The sequence below is a fragment of the Anoplolepis gracilipes genome, chromosome 15, assembly GCF_047496725.1.
Source record: "Anoplolepis gracilipes chromosome 15, ASM4749672v1, whole genome shotgun sequence".
Lineage (NCBI taxonomy): Eukaryota > Metazoa > Arthropoda > Insecta > Hymenoptera > Formicidae > Anoplolepis > Anoplolepis gracilipes.
In genome coordinates this window covers 2,922,385-2,936,766 of record NC_132984.1, presented here as the reverse complement: position 1 = coordinate 2,936,766, position 14,382 = coordinate 2,922,385, and the positions used below count along the sequence as shown (strand labels likewise).

The following is a 14,382-nucleotide window of genomic DNA, read 5'->3' as shown; positions in this document are numbered from 1 at the left end:
TCATATTAGATTGTAAGTTTGTGTATCATGTCATTGTAAATATACCTTTGTATATAGTTTCTACTTTACATATTATGTATGCATAATAAATTTAAATAAATAATAAATAAATTCTAAATTACAAATATTTACTGTCAAATATATACAATTTCTCCACTAATTTGTCAGTTTCATAAATACATGCTATTGAGCAATGTTAGAGCAGAGAGAAACCTGGTTAGAGTATAAATATATAGAAATATGTATATATAATATATATAATAATGTATATAATATATATATATATATATATATATATATATAAAGATACCCAATATAGTCAAAATCTATATTTTCTCACTTTCTTTCAACCCTTATAAATTCAAAATCAAATTTGATGAATTTATACGGGGTTCCTGAAATGTAACAAAGATTATTATAAATAATAATACAGAAGTTTATATTAAAGTCTTCTTGATATTTTATTAATTTATTAAAATGATTTTTATAACTTTTTATACTTTTTTATTTACTTAATCTTATTACATTGGCACAATATCAAGTTTAATATTTAATTATAATATAAAAAAATAATAAAAACTTTTTTTATTCACTAGCATTTATAAAAGTATAAAAATATCAACTTATTACCTTCAAACTGAGCAATTCGCGAGTCTGTATAACTAATTCTCTTTTAATTATCTATAATACTAACATCACATCTATACATCAATTTAATTCCTTGGAAGTAAAATCTACACATTACTCTTTTGCATAAGGGAACATTCCTTTCATAAAGATATGTATATGTATATATAATACAAATCTACTATATATTATAGAAAATCTATAAAAAAACAAATTAATAAAATGCCATTAGATTACAAGTATTGATTGCATTCTTTACGTTTTGGTAACTAAATAATACAATCATTTCACAAGTAATTGTCAATAAATGTTTAAAAAAGAAAATATCTATAGAATAAGACCTAATAAGTTACAATTCGTATTTTTTAAAGAATATATCTTGCTCTTTGCTTCATTATATTCTTATGTCTATGACTTTCGGAACATTATTATGTGAACAGAGTTACTGTAAAAATACATTATTGTGCTTTCATTCATAGATTATATACTTTGTTAAAATATTGTGATATCATATTTCCTACATACAAATCTCTTAAAAATCACAAGACTCAAGTTGCCTTTCATGCATTACCCATTGTAAGCTCTTTGATTTTTATCTTAATCACAACCTTTGCTTTATAATCGTTACAAATGAACATTATAAGCACAATAATGCATTATATTGGTGTTACACAACATTGCGTTACATTGTGTGTTAACTTATATTTATATTCATTTTAAAACTCGTTTTATGATGATCTGTTTTTTATCATTGACTTATCAGCAAATAACACAAGTTGGATATGACTTTTTCCCTCTCGCAAATCAACATATCTAAAAATACAAAAGTTTATTTTACATTTACATGTTGCATTTAACTCAAAAGGTATTATATATTTTATCATACAGGATCAATGATAGTTTATATCTCAAAATTGGTAAAGCAAAAATAATCCAATTATAGCTGACAGGCATGAAGAAATAACAAAAGATAAACATTTTTTTCATAAAAGCAATATCACAAAATATAAACATGTCAATGTTTGTATTTTAACATTGCTTATTATCAGAAAAATTGTTATCTTTTATTATTTCTTCATGCCACAAAAAATATAAACAAATTTTTTTTAAATACTTTAAATTTTTCAAGACGTACATATTTCGCTTATATATTTATATTTACCCATTTTTTTCCTGTCCTTGTATAGACAATCTATCACCTTTCTTTATATATCCAGTTATACTCGTATAACATGATCCTTCCAATTTATTAGTAATAATGGCACATTTAGCGAGCTTCTTCGAGACTGACATGCCCTCAGACTTTAACAACATCCAATAAGAATGATTTATCGAATTTCCAAAATAAAAAATCTGTAATTGTAACATCTTTTTATGCATAAATGAAAGCAGAGAAATGCCTAAGTATATTAGCTTGTTGATAATTGTTTGAATTTTTACCTGTACAGAGATCATGTATAAACCACTTATGCCTACTTCAATTGAATAATTTCCATCTGTCATATGAAACTTTGTGAAATCAAATGGACTAGCATGATTCCAACTTTTCATCCACGGTCCTATTAAACCTAACAATTATTTTTATAATCATAAACCTTGTATTTATTCGATAAAATTAAAAATAAATTGAATTATTTTGAATTATAAAATATACCGTCTGTTTTATTCAAGTCAAATTCTGGTATTTGGCCAACAAACGTAATCATTGCCGGATCTATAAAACGAATTAAAATTATTTTTCAAGTTTACGAATCTTCCTTCGAATAAGTTATATTGAGTTAACTAACCGAATATTAGCAAATTAATTAAACAAAATTTTAATTAGCCTATATAATTATAATGGTAAGTTAATTTGTTTCTATAAATCAAGCAAGTAGTTTAGAAATAACATATACACAATAATCGCCTGTAATTGCGTTTGGGCCTTCTTCCTTTTTGTTGTTTTTTACCTCTTCCTTTGTCCCTCTGCCTTTTTGCTCGTGATTCCCTTTGTATGTTCACTGTATCATTCCTTTCATCTTTTGTCGTGTGATTTTGCGTTTCACTTTCCATGCTTTCAGCTCTCTTTTTGCGTGACAAGTCTTTTATTTTAGAGTCATAATCAGAGATCAAATTGTTCTCTGATTTTGTCGGTGAGATCAAGTCGATACTATTTAAAATACTGTCATTTTTTTTAAGTACATTATTTAGACGATTCAGTGATTGAACCGAAGCAGATGGAGTCATCGAATCATCCGTCTCAAAAATTACCAAGGTAGTGGAATCGTGATCATTTTCGATTTTCGATAAATTAACGGGCTTGTCAATTAAAGACTCTGAGTAATCTATCGATCGGATACGCCGCGATCGGGCGTTATTTATGATTTCATCAGTGTATTTGAGCCTCGACATAATATTACTTATCTGAAATAATGGAACATGAAATAAATATGTTATGCTGAAGCATTGGTTCTTAATTTCTAAAAAATAAAAGCAAAAGTTCTTAATAATAAAAATTGAAAAATAATCTAAAAAAAAAGATGATGTTAAATTCTCTTTTATTTCTATTATTCGTTATGTGAGCCATGCATGATTACATAAAGCAAGCTACAGAAAAATCGTGCACGTGATATTCATCCTATATCGAATGATGCACATTCCATCTGATAAAAAGAGATGATTAACTCTCGAAACTTGAAACATATGTTACAATTATATTAGTTATTCATGCTTATTCATAGTCGTCACGTTTCAGACGTGTTCCATTTACATGGTAAACATGTTTAGATGAAATAGATAAAAAAAAGAAGAGATATAAAGATATAAGATAAAGCATGTAAAGATATAAAGACACACACACACAGACTATATTGTTAATCTTTTATATATATATATATATATATATATATATATATATATATATATAAAATATTAACAATTTTCACATAAAAAATGTATAAAAGTTTCTCTCTTATATCTGTACTGAAATTAATTGATTACTCTTACCTGTTCTTCTAAATCTTTTATTTTTTCGTGCAAATTTTGATGTACTTTTTCCTCCAACATTCGATAAATTTGTACTGTATTTTCTTCATATTGTGTCTTCCAAATTATTCCGGAAAAAATTATGAGAAATATCAAAATATGAATATAAATATTAAACAAAATAAAATCCCTTCTGTAGGTTTTCTTTAAATTATTATCCTTCGTCTTTGAATTATTCACATTGACGTTCATATGCACGTTCAAGTTTGCAAAATCAACGTCCTGTGATTTGCCTTTATCTTTTGGCGAAAATATTCCAAGCTTCATCATCTTTTAAACATCTAATTTTTCTTAATCATTAGGAGAAATCTCGTTATCAATTGCTTAGAGATATCGTGATGCACCTGAAATATATTACGATATATACAATTATCAATCACCAACAATACAATTATCAACATATCAGAAATTTATTTACAATAATTTATATGCAGTATATAAAGAAACTTTTTTATCGAAAAGTACCGTAAATATGACAATAAATATATATATTAATATAAAAAATTTTTTTAAATAAAAATAAAAATTAAGAATTAAAAAGTAAAAAAATTAATAAAAAATAAAAAAAAAAGTGAAAAATTGTTTTATTTCACTACAACCATCTGACCTTTTATATGACATTTATAATATCGAAATTTAATATTTACATATTGTTATATATTATTTAATATAATTGTAATATTTTATTAAAATTATATGTTAAATTATTAAAAAATGTATATACATATACACGTATATATATGTCTTATTTCTTAACACTAAAAAAATGTACTTTATAGGTATAAAAGAAAGAAGGATATTCTAATATACCTAAAAAAAGGCAAACTATTTTTTCTAAGAATTTGATCTCAGAAAGATTCTTTCTGTTTTTTTTCTAAGAATTGTTCCGCCCTAAATCTTTTACCTTCTAAAAACTTCAACTTCCCTAAGAGCTATTGTTTCCATTTTGAGCTTATGGTAGTTTGTGGAAAAAAGATTAAAACCGATACTTTATCTACTGCGCGCGACCTTACATATTTAGAGAAGACTGGACATATGTCATTTATTCAAACGATTTTTCTTTTTTTATACTTAAACATAATCACTGCGTATTAATAGCCTTCAAATCTCTCTAAAAATATCTATGCAAGTTTCTTACAAGACAATGTACCGCAGATTATCTACTCGTTATACGAAACTGTCTACAATGTGCATTGATAAGCGTCATAAAGATGTGGTTGTGTTTGCGACATAGTCACATCTCGGCTACAAACAGGTAGTCTAGATGTATATATAATAATACAAAGGACTTTTCCTAACAAAGAATTTTTACTTGGAAGGCTATTATCCTCTTTAGAAATCCAACATTATTCGAAACATTGCATTGTTCACTCGCAGAGTGACACATTTTCCGCCGTTTTTTTTTTTTTTTTTGCCATATACAGCGTGTCCGGTAATTCGTAAAAAATCTCTCAGGTAGAGCGGATCGAACTGAGCAAACAAATTCTCTATATGATTTTGCAATTTTCGCAATAATTATTGAGAAATTAATTAAATAAAAAATATCGACCAATTCGTTAGAATATTAGCACGTGGCGAGAAAAGCCAGCCCGCTGTCACGCGGTTCATGAAACGACACAGAACTTTTTTGCTCAGTTTGATCCGCTCTATCTATTTATGAGAAATTTTTTACGAATTACCGGACACCCTGTATAGCATATTCCTTTAGAATATATAGAAAAATATAGTTTCACATCTTTTATATATATACATATATATGCTCGTGTTCCTATATATTTTAGTAGTGAAATTTTTAAATATTAAAATAATTTTTCCTATACACATTCTCTAAAGTATTCTTTACGTCGTATTTTTTATAATCATATTAATTAATATTATTAAATATCATGGATAAGTTAAATAAGTAATAATTTCTGTATTTTAATCTCACTCCAATTTTATACAAATAATTACGGACTAATATTTTCATAAATAAATTACACATCAGAAATAGTCTCAAATTTTAAATTAATTAAGGAAGCTTTGAAGATAGTTGTTGCCAAATTTTTTTCTCGAAGAGAAGAAAGAATCCGTTCGCGACCAGATGAGATGCTTCGGAAGGAGATATATACCTTCGTGTGTAAATGTATAAGGGTTAGAGAAGATAAACACACATAGTCCGTGCACGATTTAATACGTTCAACAATTGGAAGGGTAATTAAAGCAAACGCAAGAAGGGCGTACACGCACTCACCTCCGAATGATGTTCCCGCCTTTCCTCACGGACGGGTAAATGATATATAGATCATCGATCGAAGTAGTTCACTCCACTTGGAGCGGACCCGCCCGAGTGAGACGCGCGCGCATCGGATCTTTTGTTTATCTATCGCTCTCTTGCGGTCCACAACTCCACGATCCACAATGGATCCACAGGCGACACGACGGCAACGCCACATTCGTATCTGTGATCGTGGACGAATCTTTGCTCGCTTTACGGTTACCGATGCTCGCTAACTTGACGCTCGCTAAATATATCTCAGCCATACGACTATGTCGAGCCGTCGAACACGTGTTTCAGAATGCGCGAAAATACGCGAAAGGCCATCTGCACGATTTTTTTTGCATTTTGCAGCTACAGCCATTGACAAAATTATTATAGGCACCCTTAAATTTTTTTGAATTTCTTATTTTGTTAATAGTATATAAATAATATACTAAAAAGATTAAAAAATTTTTTAAAACTATCGATAGCACCTTAAAGCTGAAATTTCTAGCTTAATGTTTTTTTAATTTTTTGTTTAGTCTCGACAATACACATGTCTGAAAAATCTATAGATTTAGTTTCAAAATTATGTATCTCGCTCAAAAAAAAAAAAAAATTGTAGGAAAGTTTAAAAAAAGCATTTTGTACTTTATGGAACTTGACAATTAAATTTTTCGAGAGAAATTTTTTTACCGAGTTGCAGAGTGTCAGAAATACAATAAAATTTTAGGAAACAAAACAATGTTCCTTTTTAAAGCTTAGAACAAGGAAGATACAAAAATTTTTTTAATTACCGATAGCAACTTTAATGCGTTATCGCAGTACATCTATATATAGCATGTATATCCAAAAAATATTTAAAGAAGACATCCTAAAGAGATATCTGGGCGATAAGATATTTGATATCTTCAGGAGCGGATAACTATTTTTTTTAATGCCTTTTGAATTACGTATGCTCTATGGGTCATTATCAGCGCGGTAAGGTTCATCGTAGCTTATTCTACAAAGAGACATTTTATCACGTTCTTGTACTTAAAGTCCCGAGCACTCACGTAAGTCTTGTTATTAATGCCATGCTAAGAAAAATTCTGCAATTAAAGATATTAATTAGTCATCATACGATGTCCTAAGTCGTATTAAATCGGATATCGCATACGTCATAGAACGCGTAGAATTAGGAACAAGCAGGGCTTAAAAAAACAAAGAACTCGATAATACTTTTAATTACATATTCGCGTAATAATATATATATATATATATATATATATATATATATATATATATATATATATGCATTTTTAACATATTATTATATGTATATTTTACATGCAAAAAAATGCATTGTTCGGTATTTGCAGAGACATACCTGAGCAAGCTTGGATGATACGACAATTGATGTAATTATCTTTGTTACTACTGCACGTTTATATTAAATTACTACCGGACTGTTAGTCATGGGATTTCCAACTTGATATCACTCAAACATATATTTCGCGTTCGCGATTCACTCAATTACCATTTTTGCACCGAAATATTGTTTAACCAAATGTGTCCAATTATGCAAATATTATTTAATCTGCAAATATGATTATATAATGTGATTAATAGAAATGTTTAATACATTAATTGAGAGATTAGCACACATAATAACATATACATATAAAAACAATAATAATAACAAAAGCGTATATTTGCAATATAACATTAACGATAATAAAAAAAGAGAATCGTGCATTTCGAGATTAACTGTAATTAATTCTGGGAAGCTTTTATTTTATCGCTTCACTTACTTTATCTCGGTAAAGCGCGGCTAGTTTTAAACGCAGACGTCTCTGTGTATGTGTGCGTGATCTCATGATTAAATTATTTAATTTCTCAATACAATACACACTTCGTGCGAGACAAACAGCCGTATATATATTCTAGGAAAGGATCCTTCTTCGTGGAATTTTATCGTCGATTATTGTGATGTCACAACGAATGAAAGAGGAAAAAAGAAAGAAAGAACCTGATAATTGGTGGTTATTTATTTACGCTTCTACGGTATGAGCCATTAATCAAGATGAAAAAATCACAGATAACGAATATCTATTTTACAAATTGATCAGCTAAACAATTAATAAAATATAATTTATAAAATCATAAAGTTTAAGATGACTTGTTTGAAAGATAAATTCGAAGAAACGTAAATAAAAAAATTAATATTAATATTTATCATTCTTATTCTTCTGTTATCTTTCATAGATATTCTTCTTAAAATATTTTCAAATTATCTTTACCTTAAGCTTTACTTTTGACATTTAAATAATGTTGGGTTTCTAGATTTTAATATCTATAAATTCTAGACTGATGGATAAATTTAATTTTATTAAAGTATTTAATATATGAATGTATTGAAAATAAATAGATCTACAAAGTCGGAGAGATCAACAAGTAATTCATTTGATTGAAATTATATGTAATCTCACTATATCAAACATGTTACAAAATGTAACTGCAGAACCGATCATGGGATTATATGTGTATATATTCACAGTTGCGCATAGTTTCTTCGTTATCAACTCGAAGAGCAAAATAAGCGTAATTAGAGGCTTGCAAACGTGGTCAGTGTAAAGTTCTGAATTGCAATCGTCTCATTGCGATTATCTTTTTCATCTTGTGTAGTTATTTGACTCATTCTTTTTGCGCGTTTCCTTACGTTCTTCCTTTTCTTTATTTCCATCTTTCATTAATCTCTTTAAATATCATTTTATATATTCATTTATTAAATTTGCAATTTGACAATAGCTTGTAGTGTACTTTTAGTGAAAAGATTTTTCTTTGCACGATAAACGTTCTTTAAATATTATCATATAACGATTATTATATTTTTAAAAAATCAGTTTCTTTTTAAATTAAAATATAAAGTTAATTTTTAAATTTGATAGCGCGATAGTACAATATACCGTACTGTTTGACAAGTGCCGAAAGCGCCGCAGTGATAAACGCGGATGTGCTTCATTCTGTTCTCCAGTATACTTGTACCCATCGTAGGCGACGGATGTGCATAGTCAACTGCTCGCGTTTCCTAAGTCTCGTGTGTGAATGCTCTAGAAACGTTAATAATCAGTGATAAAAATCAGAACGTTCTAACATATGGCTGTTCCGTGAATTAAATTAATTTTGTTATTTATGTGGTTTTTACAATACATATAAAATAATGTAATAATCAAAATTTATTTAAAAAAGTGCATTTTAGAGATAGAGAATATATATATTCGTTAAATGAATAATGCTGAATCGTTTTAATTAATAGATGTTGAAGTGGATTGAAGTTGAATATTTAAATTAATAAAATAATATATCCATGATAACATAAAAACTGCGTCCCAAATTATATAAAGCAAGATTTAAATAATAAAAAGGTAAAGTTTGTCTCCTTCAAAATTGAAGGATTTTATTTTTTGACAAGTCAAAAATCTATAGAAACTAAAACAGAAAATACGAAGTACATTGCATGCACCATACAGCGGCTTAATATTTTTTTTATAATTATGCATTATATACTTTTATTATAGAAGTCATTATATAGAGAGCGTTGAAAAATATAGTTTCACGTAATGTATTTTGTATAATAATAAGAGTGGCACCGCTTCAGACATGCTATTAACAATATAACATCTTTCACTCGTGCAGCTGTCATACTGTGTATAAGGCATTCACATCTTTCAGAATTGTTTGTCAACAATATTTTCGCGGACTTGAAAAGCATGTGAGGCACGAGTGGCTGAATCAGGAATCGAACTCGAGATCTTTGTTGCTTTCCGGGTAATTGATAATCAGCCCTCTTGCCTGATACCATTTTAGACACAGTGATAAAGATATATAAATATGAAAATTTCGATTAAAAAAATGTGCATTTTTTTACCGTTAAACGTCATTAATTTTTTGCACCTTTCTAAGATAACTTTATACATCTGAAAAGCTTTTGAATTAGATCAGGACATTTTTCTCTTCAATTCTCTTCTAATTTTTATTTCGATATAAAATATAATCTATTCACGCCTTTTGTATCTCCGCTCTTGCCGTAGGACGAGAAGAGTGCGGAAAAATGACGGGATATAAAAGAGGGAGAGAATAGAGGAGGTCCTCTTGTAGTTCTCTCTACTTTTAGGGAGGGGGGGGGGGGAAAAACTCGCCGGACAGGTTTTAAAGCGGGATAGGACCGGTGCGGGATATTTAACGCCTTCGTACATCGTAAATTTTCGAAAATGTACGATCAGGTGGGCCGCGTCTATTCCACGCGAGTGCGCAAAGTTTTTCATAAATTTCTCTTCCGGTATTTCACTTATCAAATATATCTTTTACGGAAATGTCAGTTTTTAATATCCTGATAAAAACGAGCATTTTCCGCACGATTATTTCACACGAAAAAGTACAGTTATTCGAATACGAAAATAAAAGAGAGAAAAGATGATATTTACCTCAATGTTTAATATATATAAGTACATCGCGTCGAGATAACGTTGTATTGATTTCATTCCTATTACACAACGATTACAGTGTTTGTCCGTGACGTTTTCAATAACTAAGAATAGAGATATCTTCTTCTTGTGTCATCCAATTCCGTAATAGAAATTTGATTATTATTTAATCGAACCAAGGCTGCGCAGACATATTTTCTCCGGTGTTATATTAATTATTATATTCGATAAATTGTATTAAATATATGAAATGTTTAATAGAAAAAAAAACACACCCCATTGCGTGTAGTGAATTATTCCGCTTGGAAAGCAAAAGATTCGCGGCAACGCATGTAGTTTCTGCTTAGTGAAAATGATCTGACGTAACATCGATGCAGGATGAATTGTGCTCTGGACGCCCGATCGTTCTGTCAAATTACGAAGACGCATACGAACATGTAAATCCTTGCGTCGAATTTACAAAGTCAGACGAAGCGATAATCTTGCCGAACAGGCCGACTTCCGCGATGACAACGATGCTACCGGAAGAAGACATCAGCAAGGCGGCAAGGATGAAGCAGAGGCTGATGAGCAACGTGAAAGAGGAAACCCGCTCCTTCCTGAATTTCTCGCGGGAAAACTTGAGCGTCTCGCACTCCGATCTCGAGCAAGGATTCAACAGATCCCGACAAAGACCGAGCAGGAACATGATCCTGAGTGTGTCCGCCCTCGTCGTCTCCATTTTTTGCCTCGGTGTCGTAAGCTGGAAGCTGAGCTCAAACGCGCGCGAAATCGAGCAGCTGAAGAGGGACGTCGACGGCTTGAAGCGGTTTCTCGAGTTGGATTACATTAATGAGATAAAGGCTTTCAAAGAAGTAAGTATACCTGTAACAAATATAAATTAAGAGTCTACGACTTTTGGAGTCTTGGACTTTTTCATGAAACGTTAAGAAATAAATTACATTTCTCAGCTACTTTTCAAATGACTATTTTTGCTACCTGCATTCTCTTCTGTTTGCAGTTCGAGCTTTAATAATAAAATCATTTTTATATATCTACAATTCACGATTTATCTTTGACCCTAGTGTGATTCATTTTTGGAACGATAACCTTATGTTTAAATAAAATTGAACGAAAATCAACAAAACACTAGAGATTTATTGTAACTTTCTGCCGCTTTAATGTCTCGAAAACGTCAAAATCTTAATTATTAGGCTCTTAGAAAACAATTTTGTTCATATAAAAAAAAACGACTTGCTATATAGTTTTAAAGATACACTTCTGTTGCAAACTGAATCAATCCAATGAATTGAAATATGTATATAAAAATTAGCGTGTAAATGAGAGAATCGATTTATTAATCAGTTATTGCATATTTAATATTTAATGTTCGATTCAACTTATCACGCTATTGAAATAAAAAATTTTAGCATATATAAATACATTGAACTGTAAAAATTATAGGGAAATTTGCGTGATTGAAGCTATTTTTCAACAGCAGATTTTCTATTATCAGCAGAATTCCCTGTTACTGAGAATATATAATAGTTCATGCTGCTTTTAGATGCATCAATTATTTCGATTGTTATTCAAAAGGAAATCATGCCACAATTGTCTATTACAAAGCCTATAATTATATCGCTAAACGAAAAAATTTCCGTTACATACAGAATGATTCATATAGAAATATCAATTATTCGCATAATTCTATAAGAAACATATTACTTTATTTGCAAAATCCATAATTACAGTTGTACGAGTCGAGCGAAGATAATGATCCAGATGAAGCGGACATTGATAACGCTGATTACGACTCTAATTACGACGACGACAGTTCCGCATCACATGACTCTCCCGATAATTCTCGTACTTTTTTGACTTATGGCTCCAAGCCATTGGGCTTTCTAACTACTACCACATCGGCACCTACGTCCACGGATTCTCATAAAGCTATTGTTGAAAACAAACAAGAAAATGACAAGTGAGATATGCTACAATATATATTTCTTTTGTAATAAAACAAGTTAATAAATGATAGAGTTGACAGAGTTAATACATGGTAGTGTTTTTAAAAATTTATAGATTCACATATTTATACAAAAAAAAAAAAAAAAACTCTAGCGCATCATTAATTAAATTGTATACTTATTAATATATAGAAATATTGAACGAGAACGTCTAGAGGAACATACGTCATTAAATCAAGCAAAAATTGGAGATGCAAACAGCACAGAGCATAAAAGCGACATTACCACAAGAGACACAGGATATATTAGAGAAAGTGTCAAATTAAAACGATCTGTGAGCGACCACACGACAGCCGATGACTTTTTGATGAATACGTCGAATTATCATCGTGCTAGACGATATCCTAACAATAAAGCTATCCAAAGAGAGTCCAAAACTCGTTCTTATACAAGCGACGAAAGCCACATTAATAATACTGAAATACACGCACTTCCGGAACAGATGACTTTGTAAGTTGTCAGCATCTTTATTAATCAGCTGATATATAAACGTAGAGCGATTGTACAGATAGAGAATGTAAAAATTTTTAGACTTCTTTCGCCCTGATATTAAGAATTAAATTTCGTAATAAATAATGACAATAGTTAAAATTACATTAAATAACACAAATTAAATCAATTATCTTTCGAGACAGATATTCCCCGAAGAAGTTTTACACCCACGCGCGTTTGGAGACACTTCCTCTGGTACGCGATGACCAATTAAGCGAGGCAATTACTCAGCCTCGCATAAGTGAAAACTCAGAGACTGTAAGTAGCGATGAAAGAGTCAATTGGCGGGACGCGCGTATCGAAGAAGCCAAATTCGTTCAGGTAGGTACCTATATATAATATACAGTCGTCGGTGCCGAGGTAACTGCAAAGTCTATGGAGAGTCAAGTATTATAAAAGCTCTTAAAATAGTCAAGTGACAACACATAAAGCCGTTGTGATTGAATTAGAATTTCAAAGTGGCCAAAAAGGAATTACGCCGAAGACTGACGCGAAGACATTTACGTGCACCACGGCAGGTTTTCGCCATTCACTACGGTGCGGATAGTGCGCTCTTCACGACCGAGGACGAGCACACCGGCAACGGGAGAGCGCGGCACAACAACGGCATCTTCAAGGCATGGCGACCGAGCGATTGGGTGGCCGATCTCGATATGAACAGGCACTTTACCCTCGCCACTGACGGTAAATTTACTGTCCACGAACCAGGATTGTATCTGGCATACGCGCAGGTTCACTATCTGGACGAGCACGACGAGAACGGTTTTCGCCTCCTGGTCAACGGCAGATCTATTCTGCAATGCATGGTAAGAATTGAAGGAATAAACGATTATCATATTCCTCAGAAAAGAAATATTAGTACAATAAAAAATTGATTGACGAAGGATATTATTAAAAAGTTGTATAAAATTACAAAGAGATGTAATAAAAAATAGAAATATATAATACATAAATACATGTATATACTGATAAAATAATGCCCTTTTCAGGTGTACAGTCCAGGCATGGGACACAAAAGCCGCTCGTGTTTTTCAGCCCAAGTGACTGTTCTGCAGGCAGGTGATCACCTAGTCTTGAAAGATATTGGTTCAGCAAGGTATACTCTCTTTCAACCTGATAAAAGTTTCTTTGGCTTAGTGAAACTCGGTGAATTGAGACAGCAGCAGAAACAACCACAACAATTAACGCATCATTAAGTTAAAGCACATTAAAATTGTCGGCAATGTTAAAAAAAATAATAAGCGATTTGTAATTATTCTTATAAGGGTGCTTTAAGTTAGCCATTTCTATCTAATGTAATATAATATAATCTTTCTACTCTTGCGTGAACTATATTATTGATAACTTTCTTTTGTAAAGAGATTACATTATTATTGCTATAGGATTTTTTTATATATTTTGATTATTACGCGCTGCACGTTACTTTCGTTTACATAAAGAGAATCTTTAAATATTTTATTAGTATATAGAATGTGTGCAAACACAAGCATATTTGTAAAAGAAATAATAATATATACATATGTATATA

At 30.5% G+C, this 14,382-nt stretch overlaps 2 protein-coding genes across 13 annotated transcripts; one reads left to right on the top strand and one right to left on the bottom strand.

The window, feature by feature from the left end:
• Window positions 1-494: 494 nt before the first annotated feature.
• On the bottom strand, window positions 495-6,071 carry LOC140673779 (uncharacterized). 5 transcript variants are annotated; one of them, XM_072906936.1, is made up of 7 exons: window positions 5,885-6,071; window positions 3,613-3,995; window positions 2,523-3,030; window positions 2,282-2,341; window positions 2,068-2,186; window positions 1,790-1,980; window positions 495-1,440 (listed from the first exon to the last, which is right to left on the bottom strand). In XM_072906936.1, exons 2-7 carry the CDS (start codon window positions 3,919-3,921, stop codon window positions 1,356-1,358), a joined length of 1,272 nt encoding a protein of 423 aa, XP_072763037.1. In that variant the 5' UTR covers window positions 3,922-3,995; window positions 5,885-6,071; the 3' UTR covers window positions 495-1,355. The 5 variants fall into 5 exon arrangements, with proteins under 5 accessions (XP_072763037.1, XP_072763039.1, XP_072763040.1 ...); XM_072906938.1 differs by having other exon boundaries at window positions 496-1,440; window positions 2,577-3,030; window positions 5,885-6,069; XM_072906937.1 differs by having other exon boundaries at window positions 502-1,440; window positions 2,068-2,195; window positions 2,577-3,030; window positions 5,885-6,062.
• A 2,832-nt stretch (window positions 6,072-8,903) lies between these two features.
• Window positions 8,904-14,286, top strand: Egr (TNF superfamily member 12 eiger). 8 transcript variants are annotated; one of them, XM_072907108.1, is made up of 8 exons: window positions 8,904-9,094; window positions 9,189-9,297; window positions 10,734-11,210; window positions 12,087-12,316; window positions 12,495-12,812; window positions 12,998-13,175; window positions 13,304-13,660; window positions 13,844-14,286. In XM_072907108.1, the coding sequence occupies exons 3-8, from the start codon at window positions 10,863-10,865 to the stop codon at window positions 14,048-14,050; spliced, it is 1,638 nt and encodes a 545-aa protein (XP_072763209.1). In that variant the 5' UTR covers window positions 8,904-9,094; window positions 9,189-9,297; window positions 10,734-10,862; the 3' UTR covers window positions 14,051-14,286. The 8 variants fall into 8 exon arrangements, with proteins under 8 accessions (XP_072763209.1, XP_072763203.1, XP_072763208.1 ...); XM_072907102.1 differs by having other exon boundaries at window positions 10,618-11,210; XM_072907107.1 differs by having other exon boundaries at window positions 8,904-9,297.
• The last annotated feature ends 96 nt before the right edge of the window (window positions 14,287-14,382 follow it).

Coding starts and splice junctions, on each gene's coding strand:
- Egr (XM_072907102.1), top strand. CDS start 10,728: ATGCAGGATGAATTGTGCTCTGGACGCCCGATCGTTCTGTCAAATTAC. Junction 12,317..12,494: donor AACAAACAAGAAAATGACAA/GTGAGATATGCT, acceptor ATTAATATATAG/AAATATTGAACGAGAACGTC. Junction 12,813..12,997: donor CTTCCGGAACAGATGACTTT/GTAAGTTGTCAG, acceptor CTTTCGAGACAG/ATATTCCCCGAAGAAGTTTT.
- LOC140673779 (XM_072906935.1), bottom strand. CDS start 3,921: ATGATGAAGCTTGGAATATTTTCGCCAAAAGATAAAGGCAAATCACAG. Junction 1,981..2,067: donor TATACATGATCTCTGTACAG/GTAAAAATTCAA, acceptor TTACAATTACAG/ATTTTTTATTTTGGAAATTC. Junction 1,441..1,789: donor CAAGGACAGGAAAAAAATGG/GTAAATATAAAT, acceptor TTGTATTTTTAG/ATATGTTGATTTGCGAGAGG.